Source organism: Haliotis cracherodii, unplaced genomic scaffold (genome assembly GCF_022045235.1).
Source record: "Haliotis cracherodii isolate W230 unplaced genomic scaffold, xgHalCrac1.p SCAF_3, whole genome shotgun sequence".
NCBI classification, from domain to species: Eukaryota; Metazoa; Mollusca; class Gastropoda; order Lepetellida; family Haliotidae; genus Haliotis; species Haliotis cracherodii.
This window is the reverse complement of record NW_027266286.1, coordinates 68,321,222-68,341,027: the sequence shown is the minus strand read 5'-3', so window position 1 is coordinate 68,341,027 and position 19,806 is coordinate 68,321,222. Positions and strand designations below refer to the sequence as shown.

The following is a 19,806-nucleotide window of genomic DNA, read 5'->3' as shown; positions in this document are numbered from 1 at the left end:
TGTACTGGCTAAAACACAGGTATGTCTGTCAGGTCTCTGGTGTCTGTACTGGCTAAAACACAGGTATGTCTGTCAGGTCTCTGGTGTCTGTACTGGCTAAAACACAGGTATGTCTGTCAGGTCCCAGGTGTCTGTACTGGCTAACACACAGGTATGTCTGTCAGGTCCCAGGTGTCTGTACTGGCTAAAACACAGGTATGTCTGTCAGGTCCCTGGTGTCTGTACTGGCTAAAACACAGGTATGTCTGTCAGGTCTCTGGTGTCTGTACTGGCTAAAACACAGGTATGTCTGTCAGGTCCCAGGTGTCTGTACTGGCTAAAACACAGGTGTGTCTGTCAGGTCTCTGGTGTCTGTACTGGCTAAAACACAGGTATGTCTGTCAGGTCGCTGGTATCTGTACTGGCTAAAACACAGGTATGTCTGTCAGGTCCCAGGTGTCTGTACTGGCTAAAACACAGGTATGTCTGTCAGGTCCCTAGTGTCTGTACTGGCTAAAACACAGGTATGTCTGTCAGGTCCCAGGTGTCTGTACTGGCTAAAACACAGGTATGTCTGTCAGGTCGCTGGTGTCTGTACTGGCTAAAACACAGGTATGTCTGTCAGGTCCCTGGTGTCCGTACTGGCTAAAACACAGGTATGTCTGTCAGGTCTCTGGTGTCTGTACTGGCTAAAACACAGGTATGTCTGTCAGTTTCCTGGTGTCTGTACTGGTTAACACACAGGTATGTCTGTCTTGTCGCTGGTGTCTGTACTGGCTAAAACACAGGTATGTCTGTCAGGTCCCAGGTGTCTGTACTGGCTAAAACACAGGTACATCTGTCAGGTCCCAGGTGTCTGTACTGGCTAAAACACAGGTACATCTGTCAGGTCTCTGGTGTCTGTACTGGCTAAAACACAGGTACGTCTGTCAGGTCCCTGGTGTCTGTACTGGCTAAAACACAGGTACGTCCATCAGGTCTATGGTGTCTGTACTGGCTGAAACACAGGTACGTCTTTCAGGTCTCTGGTGTCTGTACTGACTAAAACACAGGTACTTTTCATTGCTGTGGAACTTGACTTACGATATTTGACATAATGAGTGGTCACAGTTTGTTGGTCTCTTCTGTTTTGACTGGGTCAAGCTTCCAATTCCAATAAAAAGATACGATCATAGTAATAACTGCAGGCAGGGAGGAAATCGGTGTGTTATCATGTTATTTGTTGGTGTTACTGATATGTTGATATTGTTGCCTTCGGCTTTAAGCTTTGAATCAGAAACATGGTTGAGGGTAAGAGAAATGGATATGATCAGTGAAATCAGGCCACACTTAGAATCTGATGATGATGTGACCGTGATGATGATCATGGTTTTGATGTTGGTGTTGGAGGTGGAGATGGTTAAGGTGATGATGATCATGATGACGGTGATCATAATGATGATGATGATGATGGTAATTTATGACGGCGATGATAATGGCGGTGATGATGATGTCCACGATGATGGTGATGATGATGATGTCTATGGTGATAATGGTGATGTCCTTGGTTTTTCAGGACTCTATCCAAAGAGTGCTCCTGAAGCTGGCTACCAGTCTTTCGACAGAGCATCGTATCCAGGAGAAGCGCCGAATTCTGACAATGTACCAACTGTTTGTGGAGATGCTTCTCCCGGAATTTGCCAGCACCCTTGGTGGCAGCTGGGGCTTCATTTTGAGGGATGTCATCCATAGGCTAGTGCATGTGATCAAGGACATCAACACGCAACACAGGTAGGTACCGTCAGATATGTACCTTCCGGAACTGAGACAGATGTAGAAAATGTTTTCGGCAGATAGTGCCTAAGAGATTGATCGATTAACTGGTTAATCAATCAGTATGGACATTAAAATGATTATCGATTGCCTGCTTAGCTAATTGCTAAAGAAATTCCATGTATACAGTTTACTGTTTTGCAATTTTAAGCCTGTCCCACATTTAGCAAAAACAAGTCATGAACATGCATCAGTGATCATGACGCACTGTTATTAAGTACAAGCCAGCAGAGTAACTGTTGTGATAAATAAACATCTTATCAGAACATAATTCTTTTCGTTGTGTGTTACAATGTGTTCCAATATGTTACTCCCATAACACAAATATTAGGCTAAAAAAAATAATAGTCTTGGTTCTCAGGCACCACCTGCATCACAAAGTCTGCTGCACATTTCGTATTTATTTCCATTTTAAAAAAAATCCCAAAAAAATTTTCCAGCACATATACTGGAGAAGATGTCAAAGTCTTTTTGTGGGGGGATGACCTCCATCCTCTTTCTGTGGGTCATCAAACGATGGACAGGTGCCGGAGCCCAATGAAGGCGGGAGGGAATGTTTAGCGCCCACCTTATGAACTGAAGCTAACATGACAATTTCGTTTTTTCCAGAGACATCTTTGTGAGTGACCATGATTCGAGGCTGTCCATGATGGAGACGTGTATTGGTCTGCTGCACAGCATCAGTACAGTGGCCCTAGAGAGTTGTCCAGAGGTAGGTTATCTCCCTTTGAGTCGGGCCAGACTTTGGCCTTTAGTAAATTGAAACTGCTTCACTTTCTCTTTTGTTCAGATTAATCAGAACCCTGGGAAGACCCAGTGTACCAGGCTAAACCTTCCACTGGCTTGTTCTTCCTGGAGAAGGTTTAGCCAAGATCAGTTTTTCCAGAGGGAAGACGGGATAAGGCAAGGTCTGGTTGCCATGGATTCAGAATACTGTGTCTAAGTGGAGTGTACATGTATGCTAAACTCAGGCATGTTATCTCAGTGGGCTTAGCACTGTAGTACAAGCAGATAGGAGGGAATGCAATGTTCAAACCCATTTCACCCCCACCATCACAGCCGTGTTAATCTCACTGCCTTTCCTCCCCAGGAGCTGGGCAAGTACCTGGACTGTATTGTAAGTACGACCCTCCCGTTGGTGAGGCGGCGTGGACCCCTCCAGGACAGCAGCCAGACGCTGCTCAATTTGCTGATCATGGAGAACACTGGTGCCCTCCGCGACGCCATCGGCCAGCTGGACTCATTCCCTGAGGAGTATGAGTTCAGTAATTACAGGAAGGTTCACAGAAAGCTCCAGAAACACGCAGGGAGAGGCTCTTTGATACAGGTTTGTTGACCTGTAAAATGAATGCAAAAGTGTTCTGAAATCTGATTGGTTTTTGCTAAGTGTGAGATTGTGATCGATACTTGTATTGAGAAGTAAAAAATGGCGATCCACCGATGCATCGGTGTATCATCCCACTACTATTATTAATTGGTTTTGGATCCTGGAAATATCTTATCATGACGTTATAGCATTCAAGAGTGTCATCATGTCTGTCTAACAACTGGGAGTTCATGTAGAGACAGAGGGCTATAGAAAACTACTGATAACTTTCTTAGTTTACAATGTTGAAAACGCCACATATTCCAAAAGAAGTTTCCTGCCATCAAATATTCAATAATACTCACAAATCAGAAAACACATCAAGAATCTTTGATAAATGTTTAATGACATGTCATACAGCAAATGAAAACTACAGGAACTACTACCAGTTTATTCATGACTGTGTCTGCTTCCTCGGGATGTAGCCTTGTGTCCCTTGACGTCAAAGTTTGTATGTGGATTTGTTGGTACAAATGGTGCTAAACCATATTTCTCCTCTCCATAACTACCAAACCTGGATTTGTACACCCGATTCCATTTACATTGTCTCAAATATTCAACCAGTCAGCAGTTGTTGTTGATATTCGTAAGGAGATGCAACATACTGTGAAGGTCCTCCAAGAGAAGCAGACGGTCACTGAGGGCTGCACACAAACTCTCCTCTCTCTCAACTCCCTCTTCTGCCAGAGCCGATCGGAGCTTCGCACTTTAACTACAGATTCACAGAGTAGGTCATGCAAAACTTTCAAACTGTCATTGGTTTTAAATCATTTTGTACATGTAGCAGGGCAGTGAATGAGTAATAGGCAAACACACGCTACGGATGAGAGACGTTATATTTTGCCAATGGATGTTTCATGTATGTATCTACTCCCCTGTGGGTGAGACTGGGGTGTCTTCCCGACTAGTGCCGCAAGGTATCATTCCAGATATCTGATTTTAGATGATTTTACTTGCCAACAAATGTGTGCAGACTGAGAACATGCAGTGAGACAAAGGGTCAACTTTGAGGGTTAGCTTGGCCAATCAGTTGAGCACGTCATGGCTTGGGTTTGTTAAGGCTAACAACATGAAGGACACATTTGGTACATTTAATCTATCTTAACCAATAATTAAACATAAAAGTTGAACACTTAAAAGCAGACACTAAAGGTGAATAAAATAAATATGTACAATGTTGTATCTGCCACATATACTACTCAAAAGAAGTTAAGCACTCCTCAATTCTTTCAATTTTACAACAGTTAATTGTCATGCAATAAAAGATTAACTATTGTTGCAATGTAACATCATATTAATATTGTAATATGAAAGAATCGGGTGGTCTTTGACTTCTTTTGAGTAGTACATATTGTTGCATTGCCTAAGCAACCAGTAGGAATGTGATGTTGCTGCTATGTGGAGAACAGCACACATTCTACCCGGCTGTTCACAACCAAATATTCTGTTAATTGAAACAGTCCCAATGATTTTCAGTGAAGTCTCAAAATGATAAGTTGCATCAAAAATGATTCATCAAAAGAATGATGAGGAGTATTCGGGATGAAATCAAATACTCAGGATTGCTGCATCGTGTGAAATCCTGCTGATTAATATTCATATTACTCATAATGGTAGAATGATCATGTGTAATAACTATCATATGTTTGCACATGCGCAGTTTGACCCGTGAAGATCCAGGGTAGAATAGGTTTTCAGCAACCCAGCTTGCCGTAACAGCCGACTATGCTTGTCATAAGAGGCGATTAACATCTGTTCAAGCTCACTGACTTGGTTGATGCATGTCTTCATGTCCCAATTGCATGGATCGATGCTCATGACATCAATCATTGGATTGTCTTGTCCAGAATCAAATATGTACAGCTCGCTTTCATATAGCTGGAATATTGCAGAGTGCAGCGTTAAACAACAAACAAGCGTGAATTTTAGTGATACTCTACGCTGATTGGTCAGTTGAAGTCATATGACGACACAGTGCTTCATTTTTGAAAAAAAATCCATATGACATCATCCACCTTTCATGATGTTAAATTGATAACAATACATCATCTGAACAACAGGCTTCCTTCAGTGAAGTTTCTATGTGGGGCTGACATTTCAAACAGTTTATATTCATTGTCCTTCTTAAAATGTCAATGAGTAAATGTCAATGGAATAACACCATTCATTCACTTGGGACAGATATTTCCTTGTAATTAGCTTGTTGGTTAATCTCTCCATTGTGTCGAAAATTTGGTTCCAGCTGATTATGTTCCTCACATCAAGCTGACATAATTTCAGGTCGCATAATTATTGTTCAGTGCAGTGTTAAATCAAACTCATCACTGATCATCCTGAATGGCTTCATTTCAGACTCAACTGACGGTCCTGTTCTGTGTCAGCTGGTCTGTGAGTTACTCCACTTGACACAGTCACCTTGCCACCAGGTGGCGCTGGAAGCTGCATCCTGTCTTGGAATCATTGGACCAATTAACCTCTACACACTGTCCCTCCCGAAGAAGTGTCCCCAGCCCGGACTCCAGGACTCCTTGGAAGCATACCAGGACAAATCCGATGGCCAGAAGTACTGCCGGATCTTCCACTGTCTCAACCAGTATCTTGTTGATCCTTGGTGAGTTCGGGCGGTCGGGTAGCCTAGTGGTTAAAGTGATCGTTCGTCACGCCGAAGACCCGGGTTCGATTACCGACATGGGTACAAAGTGTGAAGCCCATTTCTGGTGTCCCCCGCTGTGATATTGCTGGAATGTTGCTAAAAGCGGCGTAAAATCATACTCACTCTCTCTCTCCCTTGGTAGAGTTCTCCCTGCAGATTTGTTTTGTTTGTTTAATTGTTGTTAACGCTGCACTCAGCAATATTCCAGCTGTATGACGGCGGTCTATAAATAATCAAGTCTGGACCAGACAATCCAGTGATTATCATCATGAGCATCGATCTACGTAATTGGGGACATGCATTGATCAAGTCAGCAAGACTGACCACCCGATCCCATTAGTCGCCTCTTGCAACAAGCAATTTCGCCTATTTCTCTAACCTGGATCTTCTCGGGTGTCTCCTTGCAGATGGCAATGGGGAAGCCTTACCTCATCACGCAAAGGCCCGGAGTTCAATTCCCTACATGGACACAATATGTGTACATCTCTGGTGCTGGAATATTGCTGAAAACGGTGTTAATCCAAACTTACTAACTCTTCCAGTAGATTAAGCTGAAAGGATAGTATGCAGTACAAGCAGTGCTTTATTATGAATTGCCTTCGCAAGGATTCTTCAAGTCTCCATTTAGAAGTGGGAGGAAAATGAATACATGACACTTCTTTTTTTTATGGATAGCAACTTCTTTTATTCTTTGTATGACGTTTCAAAGATACTTCTTGCTCCTTCATACAAAGAGTAATAGAAGTTGCTGTCCATATAAAAGTGTCATGTATTCGAGGATTCTTCAGTTTGACTTGAGAGCCTGCCTATATGTTGCAGCATCACGGTAGTGCAGAGGTCTGGCGAGGTCCTCAAGTCCATGCTGGCCACAAGGCTTGGAGTAGAATTCAGCAATAACTACAAGGCCAGACTAGCTGACAAAGACTATCTCTTCAACTACCTGCATCCGTTCAAGTGCAAGAAGAAGGTATGGTGCTGATGCTACTGTAGGAAGTCAGGTGCTTCATGTCGTGGGAAAATGTAGCTAATTGGTTAAGTGTAAAGGTCAGTCGGAATGGAATTAAACATCACATTACGACAAGGCAGTACATTTAGTGTCTTGTAGATGTTGTATCTTACCACCTGATTTGATGTATTCATACATATGTTTTTTGTCTGAAAAGGCTTAAATCAGGGGTATCAATTGGAAAATTGAAACTTCATTTGAACCATTCAGAATCAAACTATCTTCAATGTCATGGTAGAATTATTAATCATGCTTCGATGTAATATTCCTTGGGTAAATTAGGTATAAATAGAACTTTTAGTTTGCACATTCGAATAAGAAGTTGGGGAAATATACTTTGATGTCATTTTTCCGTGTTATGTGTGAAGCTAGTGATGTTGTTAGATTAAGTTTCTTTCTTGAGTGCATCAGCTATTCATGGTGATAGGCCAAAATGAATATGGAAGAATCGTTCTGAAGTCTTTTTTAAATGAAGCATGAAAGCTGATCATGGTTATGTGAATGTGATGCAAACATGGTTATAGTTACTAAACCCATTGTATTTGGGGTATTGGTGTCTGGGAGGTTCGAATCCTAAATTTTCCCCCTTTATGATCCTGGGCGGTGGGGTAGTCTCATTGTTAAAGTGTTCACTCGTCACAACAAAATTTGATACTCTACATGGGTACAATGTGTGAAGCCGTTTTCTGGTGTCCCCCGTCGTGATATTTCTGGAATATTGGTAAAAGCAGCGTAAAAACTTACTCACTCTCTCACACTTTATGATCCTTGGTTTATTGTGTCCATACCCATGCTGGTTGGTTGGAGTGATAGACCTCTACATGAGGTAGAATGGGGGCCAGCAGCCGTTTTGAGCTCTACAAGATCCATGGTTTCATGAATGAGTTAGGATTTATGCCGCTTTGATCAGAATTTAGTTATGTCCTCGCATGGGAGAACAGCCCATTGTAAAACAGATCATTGCTGTTTATGAATTTGAAGTCCACAATAATGTTAATGTGAAACCAGGGATTATAACAACAGGTCAAATAAGTTATAGAACCATGATCAGCAGATCCTGGCATGGCTATGGGAGACAACTCTTCTCACTTATTGGTTGTCCTTGATGCCAGGACATGGTTGAGAATGTGATTGATGCTGTGTTTCAGCCTGTGGCTAGTGAAGCGTCTACAGGGAATCTGGAGAGGTTCTTCCAGACAGTCAACTCGGATAGTCTGTGGGTGCCAGAACATGGAGACCACAGGCGCTGGGTGACGGACCTGAAATGTGCACTCCTCAACAGCGGCTCTGTCACCGATGACCTGCTGCGTCTGCTCTCGCCCATATGTGAACTCAGGGTAAGACAGGAACAAGAAGGAGGCTGTTCCCAAGAGGATAGCTTCGATCAACACTGACAGTGTTTTTCATGAGTCAGGGTTGCATCACTCTCAGGCTCTACCTTAAGATTTCTTTCTTTTCTACAAATTTTCCATTATTCATAACTTTGTGGGGCTTCTTCTACAATGATTTATAGTCTTTTTCCAGACTGCTCTTTGGCACTATTTCGTTCTCAAGTCTGCAACAAATGTCAATAAAAATTTCAAAGAGAAATTACAAATGTCCCAATTCATGTTATATAGTAATATCTAATGTTAGAGTTTTGCAGAGGTGACATGTACTTTGCAGACTAGTTTGAGCAAGATAAGAATTTTTCCAAAATTGCCTATACAGGGCATTTAGTTTAACATCTTGGATTAATCGCTGATTTAGGCAGTCGTGATAACCAAGTCCAGATCTGTATAACTTGTTGGCACAGCCCGAGTTCTGTGAGATGGTGCTGCCGTTCCTTGTCCACAACGTCCTGGTAGCAGGCATTGACGATCATTGGGAGGTGGTGTCAAACAGGATCTCGGGCTTCTTCCAGACTCACTGTGAGACCGTGAGTGGTGGAGCAGGGAGAGGGGCCTCCTGCGGGGACAGCAAGGCTATGAGTGAGTGTAAGTTGTGGTGGAGCAGGGAGAGGGGCCTCCTGCGGGGACAGCAAGTCTATGAGTGAGTGTAAGTTGTGGTGGAGCAGGGAGAGGGGCCTCCTGCGGGGACAGCAAGGCTATGAGTGAGTGTAAGTTGTGGTGGAGCAGGGAGAGGGGCCTCCTGCGGGGACAGCAAGTCTATGAGTGAGTGTAAGTTGTGGAGGAGCAGGGAGAGGGGCCTCCTGCGGGGACAGCAAGTCTATGAGTGAGTGTAAGTTGTGGTGGAGCAGGGAGAGGGGCCTCCTGCGGGGACAGCAAGGCTAGGAGTGAGTGTAAGTTGTGGTGGAGCAGGGAGAGGGGCCTCCTGCGGAGACAGCAAGTCTATGAGTGAGTGTAAGTTGTGGAGGAGCAGGGAGAGGGGCCTCCTGCGGGGACAGCAAGTCTATGAGTGAGTGTAAGTTGTGGTGGAGCAGGGAGAGGGGCCTCCTGCAGGGACAGCAAGGCTATGAGTGAGTGTAAGTTGTGGTGGAGCAGGGAGAGGGGCCTCCTGCAGGGACAGCAAGGCTATGAGTGAGTGTAAGTTGTGGTGGAGCAGGGAGAGGGGCCTCCTGCGGGGACAGCAAGTCTATGAGTGAGTGTAAGTTGTGGTGGAGCAGGGAGAGGGGCCTCCTGCAGGGACAGCAAGGCTATGAGTGAGTGTAAGTTGTGGTGGAGCAGGGAGAGGGGCCTCCTGCGGGGACAGCAAGGCTAGGAGTGAGTGTAAGTTGTGGTGGAGCAGGGAGAGGGGCCTCCTGCGGGGACAGCAAGTCTATGAGTGAGTGTAAGTTGTGGTGGAGCAGGGAGAGGGGCCTCCTGCAGGGACAGCAAGGCTATGAGTGAGTGTAAGTTGTGGTGGAGCAGGGAGAGGGGCCTCCTGCAGGGACAGCAAGGCTATGAGTGAGTGTAAGTTGTGGTGGAGCACGTAGTGGTTACAACAGCATGCCATTCTTGTCATTGTACATTCACAGTAAATTCATGAAATGCAAGTGTTTCCCTGGCATTAGGCAAATCACACAAATTTCATTTCCCTAGTTTCCATAACCCCCCAAAAGTTGAACTACGCCCACTAACGGACTGCTCTTTACTGATGGGCTGATTATAGAATCTGCAGGCTTGTGGTACATTATTGCGCTAATGATATGACCGATTGTGTAATGTCATCTACGTGTAGTACATGTGTTAATGATTAAATAAGCAGCTTGAAATAATATTGAAGTGTTTAAAAAATATAAGAATTGGTTCTCAGGGAATGAGTTTTGAAAATATTGTGTGGGCAGGCAGTGTTTTTTCTATTTTTTGCTTGTTCAAACTAGTATGTAATCAAATAAACAGTTGTGTATCATCAACCTCCCTTCATAACCAAGTATACAAACTCCTATTGCTGCCATGACCATAACACAAGATGCGTAATAATACATTGTACATGTCAAGGTAAGTAACTGGAAGCTTTGGAGCGCATTGTTTTGGGTTTTTTTCTTAAAAAAATAAAATGAAAATAAAAATGTAACGTGCGGCACAGACTTTATGATCATGTGGGCGGTGCCTGAGTATCAAGACTATTTTTTTTAGCCTTATTTGTAAAATTCAGATCAATATGTTTTTGGGTTCATGGAGGTATAAATGTAAAAACAGGTGTGCATATGGATTGTCATATTGTGCAAACATTTGTTTACATTTATATATACCTCCATAAAATGCAAAAAAATATTGAAGTCATTTCTTAAATACTTATTTTTTGTATGTTTATTTTAATATACACATGTCTCAGCTTTTTTAGACGATCTAAAGTATTCAGGTGTTAGACTGGTTTAAATATAGATCTTAACATGTTAGTGAGGGTAGGGTCGTAGTAGGAACAGTCCTATAGACAAGAGTGACTTAGGCCTTGCGATGATGATTTATTCTGCAGCTGGCGTGTGTTGCAACAAGGAGTCGGTACAGACCATGCTTCACGTGGTGCAGTACCTGCGCCAACAGAAAAGACCAAGGCGAGGGTGAGACAAGATATTCACAAACTTATACTGACTGCCATCACACTATCTTTGCTTTGTGTCTCAAATGATCGCAAATTCGTCTCCCTCGGAAATCGTCATTCTAAGACAAAATATATTGTTGATAGGATGTATGAAATAAATTAAAGTGGAGTGTGATTAAATACCATGATTTTATTTGATTGTTTATGCTGTTCATCTGTAGAACAAATATGCTACTGTGTAGACAGATGTTTGTGTGTTGTGACAACCTAGTGCCACTATGTTGTTGTGTGTTTCTTTGGGTGACAACTTAGTGCCACTATGTTGATCTGTGTTTGTGTGGTTGTCAACTTGGTGCCACTATGTTGATCTGTGTTTGTGTGGAGTGACAACCTAGTGACTCTATGTTCATCTGTGTTTGTGTGGGTTGACAACTTAGTGCCACTATGTTGATCTGTGTTTGTGTGGAGTGACAACCTAGTGACTCTATGTTCATCTGTGTTTGTGTGGTTGTCAACTTGGTGCCACTATGTTGATCTGTGTTTGTGTGGTTGTCAACTTGGTGCCACTATGTTGATCTGTGTTTGTGTGGTTGTCAACTTGGTGCCACTATGTATATCTGTGTTTGTGTGGTTGTCAACTTGGTGCCACTATGTTGATCTGTGTTTGTGTGGTTGTCAACTTGGTGTCACTATGCAGATCTATGTTTGTGTGGTTGACAACTTAGTGCCACTATGTATATCTGTGTTTGTGTGGTTGTCAACTTGGTGCCACTATGTAGATCTATGTTTGTGTGGTTGTCAACTTAGTGCCACTATGTATATCTGTGTTTGTGTGGTTGTCAACTTAGTGCCACTATGTATATCTGTGTTTGTGTGGTTGTCAACTTAGTGCCACTATGTATATCTGTGTTTATGTGGTTGACAACTTAGTGCCACTATGTATATCTGTGTTTATGTGGTTGACAACTTAGTGCCACTATGTATATCTGTGTTTGTGTGGGTTGACAACTTAGTGCCACTATGTTGATCTGTGTTTGTGTGGAGTGACAACCTAGTGACTCTATGTTGATCTGTGTTTGTGTGGTTGTCAACTTAGTGCCACTATTCAGATCTATGTTTGTGTGGAGTGACAACCTAGTGACTCTATGTTGATCTATGTTTGTGTGGTTGTCAACTTAGTGCCACTATTCAGATCTATGTTTGTGTGGAGTGACAACCTAGTGACTCTATGTTGATCTATGTTTGTGTGGTTGTCAACTTAGTGCCACTATTCAGATCTATGTTTGTGTGGAGTGACAACCTAGTGACTCTATGTTGATCTATGTTTGTGTGGTTGTCAACTTAGTGCCACTATGTAGATCTATGTTTATGTGGTTGTCAACTTAGTGCCACTATGTATATCTGTGTTTATGTGGTTGTCAACTTAGTGCCACTATGTATATCTATGTTTGTGTGGTTGACAACTTAGTGCCACACTATAGATCATTTGTGTGACAGGCGGAAGGTCCTGACCCCCTGGGATGACAACTTCTGGCTGCAGTTGAACTACTTGGAGGTGGCGAAGGCGGCCCTCTACTGCTCCGCTCCCTTCACCGCCATTCTGTACGCAGAGATATGGTCCGACTCATGCAGGTCAGAAACTTCTTCCAGAATAGTATCTGTCCCCCTGTCATAATCAGTGTGAGAGGCTAAAATTTGGTTGAATGCATGTCTTCCTATGTCAACAACATGGGATCATCACATCAACCACTGGTTTGTCTGGCACAGACTAAATTATTTACAGGTCGTAATGTCAGGAATGTTGCTAACTGCTGCTTAAAACAAACAAACAGAAACTTCTTCAGAAAATGTTCAGTTATCACAATTAATTATTTCGGGATATTGCACATACTTGCAACTTGAGCGGGGAATAAATGACCGCCTCTTTCTGAGCAGCATCTGCTGTCACATGTTCCATCATATCAACCTGAAGCTCTATAAGCACAGGTTTTGTTTTTCAATATCACCTTATTCTTTTCTTTCAGTGAGGATGACAAGGATTCATCGTCGGGGAGTCGGTCTCAGCGATTGTCGCAGCCAGTGAGCCAGGACCAGCGTCTCGACACACTGAGTAGCATCATATCCTCCTCCAGTGCCCAGCTGAATGTCCAGGAGCTCTTGCTGGAGGCATACCAGATTGTCGGGGACCCTGACGGGGTGTACGGGTGTGGGGCTGGGAGGCTGGCAGACTCCACGTCTAGGTGAGCAGAGTGGGGGACACTGACGGGGCCTTCACATTGTCGGGGACCCTGACAGGGTGTACGGGTGTGGAGCCGGGAGGCTGGTGGACTGCACTTTTAGGTGAGCAGTGTCAGGGACACTGACAGGGCGTACCAGATTGTCGGGGACCCTGACAGGGTGTACGGGTGTGGAGCCGGGAGGCTGGTGGACTGCACTTTTAGGTGAGCAGTGTCGGGGACACTGACGGGGCGTACCAGATTGTCGGGGACCCTGACAGGGTGTACGGGTGTGGAGCCGGGAGGCTGGTGGACTGCACTTCTAGGTGAGCAGTGTCGGGGACACTGACGGGGTGTACCAGATTGTCGGGGACCCTGACAGGGTGTACGGGTGTGGAGCCGGGAGGCTTGCGGACTCAGCGTCTAGGTGAGCAGTGTGGTGGACACTGACGGGGTGCACGGGTGTGGGGGACACATATGGGTGTATGGAATGGAGGACACTGATGGGGTGTTTGGGTGTGGGGCTGGGAGGTTGGCAGACTCCACATCTTGGAATAGAAGTGACGAGGAGATGAGGGGTCTGGGTGACACTGATTGGCACAGGTGTGGAGGGTCCTGGTGTTGGGGTATAACATTGGAACATATATGAATGTGGACCAGGACAGGAGGCTGGCAGACTTCACATCTAGTTTAGGATGGTCAGTCTATCATAGTGGTGAGTGTTGGATGTTTAGAGGGTGTGTGGAGTCTGGCTGACACAATGGTTTTCTGTTCCTAGGATTAAAACTTACCTTCATGAGAACAGACTTGAGAAGGCGGTGGTTACCTTTGACATCGGAATGAAGATGGGACAGCCAACAGAGGACATGGGCCTCTTAAAGGTGAGAGATTCCTGCGCCAGTCGTGAAACAGGTAATATGTCTGTATCCTTTAGAAACAGGTTGTCATGGGAGCAGACTCATTCAAGAAACATTCTCACCTTAATTGAGGCTTTTATGTAGCCGAGTAGCTAAAGCATTTTCGTATCAAACAGAAAAGCCAGGTTTTATTCCCAAATTGGAGACAAAAGGCGAAACCAATTCCTGATGCCCCCTGCCAAGATGTGAAGTATATTTTACTTCAAAAATGTTAAAGAACACCCAATTCTTTCATATTACTATGGTTAATCTGTCATGGCAAGACAGAACACCCGATTCTTTCCGAAATGAAAGAGTAACGATAGTGTTATGAAAAAAATTGATGTTCTTTTACTTCTTTTGAGTAGTATACATTTACTAAACCTGCATAAAACCAATCTTCCCAAAGCAAGCCTGTCCACTAGCCTATATCAAAGCCAAGTTTCTACCCTTGCAACATCAAGACCACTTTTCTTGGCTCAACCCTGGTGCCACCTTGCGTTGATCACGAGTTGTGCCCCTTGTAATGAAAACTCGATGTCCAATCGCTTTTCTTATGTCGAAAAACTTCACAATGTTGGCGACTACAAAAGGCAACGACTTAGTCGATCTGATAATGAAAACATTCGCGATTTCATCCCTGACACAAAAACATAGACAATCATTGGGGGGTTTAAAGTTGAAAAAGACATATTCATGTCAACAATGGCAGTGATAAATCACTTTCATAAGATTGTTTCTAGTCATGGATGTTGATTTTGTGAAATGTTCTCTGATTGGAATATCAATATGTGCGATAGTCCAATCATGTTTAGCACAGGAAAGTGGGCTGGATGTGGCAAGGCAGGAAACAAGACTTTGATAAAAAGGCTAGAGGACACTCTTGCCTTGGGAAGCTGCATAAAACCATACTTACTTCAGTTTGGAATTACCTTAGTCAAGTAATGGAACAAGTAATAACATCAGGGCCCTGTTCCACAAATGGATCTTAGCGCAGTGATGATCGTAAGACTGTGTTAAAGTATGGGAGTTATGATCACATTAGTGAGTGAGTGAGTTTGGTTTTACGCCGCTTTTAGCAATATTCCAGCAATATCACGACGGGGGACACCAGAAATGGGCTTCACACATTGTACCCATGTCGGGAATCGAACCCGGGGCTTCGGCATGACGAGCGAACGCTTTAACCACTAGGCTACCCGACCGCACGGATCACCTTAGCACTAAAATCACTTTGTGAAATGGGACCCAGATCAATTGAAACTTCCTCACCTACCAAGTGGGGATATAGGGGCAGATAAGGACCACATTCTACAACTGGTCTCAGCACTACAACTGTCCTAAGTTAATGTTAAAGTATGGGAGCCCTGGTCATCTTGGTGCTAAGGTTATTCTGTGGAATAGGTCCCTAGTTTGTCATCTTGAGCTGGGAAATACGGATGTCATGTGTCACCTGGGTTATATAGACAATAATTTACGAGTGACAAGGAATGGCGGATTATCTGTCCTGAGTGAAATTGTGAAACTTGTCATGAAACTTGTGGAAAATGATGAATGAACATGATGAATTGGAAAAGTGGTTCCAGCAATGAAGTTACAGGATTTCTAAAACAGCCGGGGCGGTCGGGTAGCCTAGTGGTTAAAGCGTTCGCTCGTCACGCCGAAGACCCGGGTTCGATTCCCGACATGGGTACAATGTGTGAAGCCCATTTCTGGTGTCCCCCGCCGTGATATTGCTGGAATATTGCTAAAAACGGCGTAAAACCAAACTCACTCACTCACTCTAAAACAGCCAATCAGATTTAAGTGACTGCTGTAACCTCCCGTGGATGTTACAGCAAAAATAGTACCCTGTGACCCCCTTCCCATCTGAGTAATAAATGTGTGTCATCATTCCCCATTAGTATTGAATGTTGCAGATGCAGTCTTCTACTCTTTTCCTGGCTTAGACTCACTTTCGTCAAAAGCCACATTGATATGAAACATCCCTCCCTTCGTTTCCAGACCTTGCAGAGCTTCGGCGCTGACTACCTGCTGGAGCTGTGTCTGACGGGGAAGGTGGGTGAGACGGGGCTCTCCCCCGCCCTGCAGGAGGTGCAGTATGAGGCGGCATGGAGGGCGGGGCAGTGGAACCTTGATGTGCCAGCCAGGTATGTTCATGTTGAGCCTTGCTGTTCATGTTCATGCAATGTTTGGGGGCGGTCGGGTAGCCTAGTGGTTAAAGCGTTCGCTCGTCATGCCGAAGACCCGGGTTCGATTCCCGACATGGGTACAATGTGCCCATTTCTGGTGTCCCCCGCCATGATATTGCTGGAATATTGCTAAAATCGGCGTAAAACCATATTCACTCACTCACTCATGAGATGTTTGGTGTGGGAATCTAATGGCAGTGGAGTCTCAAGGTGCCTGTCGGGTATGTACATGTAGGTGTCTGTCATTAAGGGTGGATCAAATGAATTGTCAAAGTCTGTTGGTCAAGCAAGTCTTTAAAAATATCAGGATTCCTAAAATCTCTTTGTTATTTTTTTTCAACTTTTGTATATTTCAGGAAAAATGACTTTTAAAATGATGGGGATATTTAACTGAGAATTAACCTGCTTTTTTTGTGTACCTTGGCCCATGCATGACAGATTAACTATAGTGTGAGGTGAAATGGGGTTTTACATCGTGTTCAAAATTATTTCACCAATATATCAATGTGCATGCATATATGCATGTGGCTGATTGTACTAGTCAGGACTAATGCTGATTTTATAGTACTAGCCCACTGAGATGCCAATGCCGCTGTTTAACATGAATACCCCACTCAGACACAGTATACTGATTCCAACCTGACCATTCCTTGTTTTAGCCCTTTAATGTCAATCGCCAGACAGGGTAACAACAAGTACCATCTTTTAACATCTTGGGGTATGACCTCGGAGCAGTCTTAGCTATTGTAATATGAAAGAATCATGTGGTCATTAACTTTGTCTTTGTAGTGTATTTTGTCTGCAGTAATTTCAGTGAGTGTTACAGTATCAGAACATTACACTTACCATGTTAAATTAGTGATGCCTTAAGTTTGTCAGTGTGTTGGTGGGGCGGTCGGGTAGCCTAGTGGTTAAAGCTTTCGCTCATCACGCTGAAGACCCGGGTTTGATTCCCGACTTGGGTACAATGTGTGAAGCCAATTTCTGGTGTCCCTTGGTGTGGTATTGCTGGAATATTGCTAAAAGCGGTGTAAAACCGTACTCTCTCACTCAGTTTGTCGGTTTCCAGGGTTGGTGCTGAGACAGGGTTCCATCAGAAACTCTACTGTGCCATGGATGCTCTCAAGGACGATCAGCTGAAACTGGCTCAGGCCTCAATACACAGTGCAAGGTGGGTAACAGGAATTATCTTTTTCTAAGTGTGATTATAGCTTATGCTTATATATAGCTTTATAAATTATACGTAATGGTAGAAAATATGGAATAGACTTATCCATTTGTGTCATAATCAAATATCTAAATAACATTTTATTTGTAGTCAGGTATTGGACAGCATCTTAATTTTCAAGGTCTTCTGATACTGTTATTGCCATTGATTGAGACCATGTTTCCAGTGTCTTGTTGATATGTGATATTTATGTGACGTGTTTCTGTGACAGACAGAGCACCCTGCAGGTTATTGACACTCACCTGGAGAGTTGCCGTAGCGTGTATCAGTGTCTTGTTGATATGTGATATTTTTGTGACATGTTTCTGTGACAGGCAGAGCACCCTTCAGGTTATCGACACTCACTTGGAGAGTTGCCGTAGCGTGTATCAGTGTCTTGTTGATATGTGATATTTATGTGACGTGTTTCTGTGACAGACAGAGCACCCTGCAGGTTATCGACACTCACCTGGAGAGTTGCCGTAGCGTGTATCAGTGTCTTGTTGATATGTGATATTTATGTGACGTGTTTCTGTGACAGGCAGAGCACCCTTCAGGTTATCGACACTCACCTGGAGAGTTGCCGTAGCGTGTATCCAGTGCTTAGCAGGCTTCACAGCCTCTTCCATCTTCAGCAGATGGTGGACGCTGTTGCCAGGTATGTCCATCACCCCAGGTGCCACTGATGTTTGTGGGGTTAAGAACGATTCCTTCTTTCTGTGGGGCATTGGTGACAAGTTGATTGGTGGAGCTGTGTTTCGCTGTGCAGAGCTTGTTTGTGTCTTTACCATGCCTGTCATGGGTTTAAATCCCAAATTTGCCCCAATTAGGATACCTGGTTTGCCATCACTATCCCATGCTTATCGGCTGCACAAAGTGCTAAAAGTTTACAACCTATGTCACATTGTTTGTCATTTTGCCACAACTCGTGGGGATTCTTAGTTAGAAGAGGACCCATCAATCTTTATATGCAGGTTGTAGTGAGTTTTTGCATTTAACACAGTTTTGAACAGTATTACAGTTATATCATGGCGTGTCATCTTAATGTGGGAGGAAAGCCCAAAGTGATGCAGGGCTCAGATGTTTTCCAGTTTGGTGAAACCCACGAGTATGGTGCTGACAAACCTAGAAACATATTCGAAACCGGGATTCGAACCAACAATCATAGATTTCTCACCTGTCCAGGGGACGCAATTCTGCACAGTAAATTAAGGGTCTTTAGATGGCTGGGCCACCCGTGGCCCCTGCAAGTTGTTAGATGCGACATTATGGATCAGGTGGATTGGCTGTAACACAGCTGTGGTACAAAACATCATTCACTCACTTGCTCATTCACCATTCCAGATGGAACTAGACTAAATAGGTCACTTTCATGTACAACAGAAATTGCTGCTAGTAGCCTGGAACTTGAAAAGCCCAAGACATCCTCTTCATTTTTAAAAATCATTGCTTCCATTTCTCTGCAGCCCCGACCCTGATGTACTGACGACACTACTGGAGAAACTGACGGACGAGCAAGAACCGGTGAATGAGTTCGAGTTTCTGCAGCCAGTGTGGGACGTGAAGTGTGCTGCTCTTAAGATCCTGGCCAGGAAATACCAGCAGAGAGATTTAAATGGAGTGTCTGTGTCCAGTGTCCTGTGTCAGCAGCTGCAGAACATGGCCGAGTTTGCCAGGAGGGAGGGCAGGTACCAGGTGAGCTAAAGCAGATGTAGATGGGATGTCTAAGATGGAGGCTGTATCAGGAGGGAGGGAAGATACCAGGTGAGCTAAAGCAGATGTAGATGGGATGTCTGAGATGGGTGCTGTATCCGGGGGGAGGGTAGATACCAGGTGAGCTAAAGCAGATGTAGATGGGATGTCTGTGATGGATGCTGTATCAGGATGGTGGGCAGGTACCAGGTGAGCTAAAGCAGATGTAGATGGGATGTCTAAGATGGAGGCTGTATCAGGATGGAGGGCAGGTACTAGGTGAGCTAAAGTAGATGTAGATTGGATGTCTGTGATGGGTGCTGTATCCGGAGGGAGAGCAGGTATCAGGTGAGCTATAGCAGTTGTAGATGGGATGTCTGAGATGGATGCTGTATCAGGATGGTGGGCATGTACCAGGTAAGCTAAAGCAGATGTAGATGGGATGTCTGTGATGGATGCTGTATCCGGAGGGAGGGCATGTACCAGGTGAGCTAAAGCAGATGCAGATACGATGTCTGTGATGGAAGCTGTATCAGGATGGAGGGCAGGTACCAGGTGAGCTAAAGCAGATGTAGAAGGGATGTCTGTGATGGATGCTCTATCAGGATGGTGGCCAGATACTAGGTGAGCTAAAGCAGATGTAGATGGCATGTCTCAGATGGATGCTGTATCAGGATGGTGGGCATGTACCAGGTGAGCTAAAGCAGATGTAGATGTGATGTCTGTGATTGGTACTGTATCAGGATGGTGGGCAGGTACTAGGTGAGCTTAAGCAGATTTAGATGTGATGTCTGTGATGGGTACTGTATCAGGATGGTGGGCAT

General features: G+C 44.2%; 1 protein-coding gene across 1 annotated transcript in view; it reads left to right on the top strand.

Moving 5' to 3' along the window:
• LOC139473734 (serine-protein kinase ATM-like) overlaps positions 1–19,806 on the top strand; it is an 88,859-nt gene that overhangs the window by 42,611 nt on the left and 26,442 nt on the right. Inside the window, exons 28-43 of the mRNA XM_071256462.1 lie at positions 1,535–1,749; positions 2,401–2,503; positions 2,882–3,118; positions 3,749–3,884; positions 5,510–5,768; positions 6,630–6,777; positions 7,965–8,153; positions 8,612–8,786; positions 10,714–10,798; positions 12,277–12,411; positions 12,804–13,019; positions 13,774–13,876; positions 15,896–16,041; positions 17,153–17,254; positions 17,832–17,948; positions 18,757–18,985. Of these exons, the coding sequence (XP_071112563.1) occupies positions 1,535–1,749; positions 2,401–2,503; positions 2,882–3,118; positions 3,749–3,884; positions 5,510–5,768; positions 6,630–6,777; positions 7,965–8,153; positions 8,612–8,786; positions 10,714–10,798; positions 12,277–12,411; positions 12,804–13,019; positions 13,774–13,876; positions 15,896–16,041; positions 17,153–17,254; positions 17,832–17,948; positions 18,757–18,985 (2,595 nt within the window). The remainder of the gene's footprint in view (positions 1–1,534; positions 1,750–2,400; positions 2,504–2,881; positions 3,119–3,748; positions 3,885–5,509; positions 5,769–6,629; positions 6,778–7,964; positions 8,154–8,611; positions 8,787–10,713; positions 10,799–12,276; positions 12,412–12,803; positions 13,020–13,773; positions 13,877–15,895; positions 16,042–17,152; positions 17,255–17,831; positions 17,949–18,756; positions 18,986–19,806) is intronic.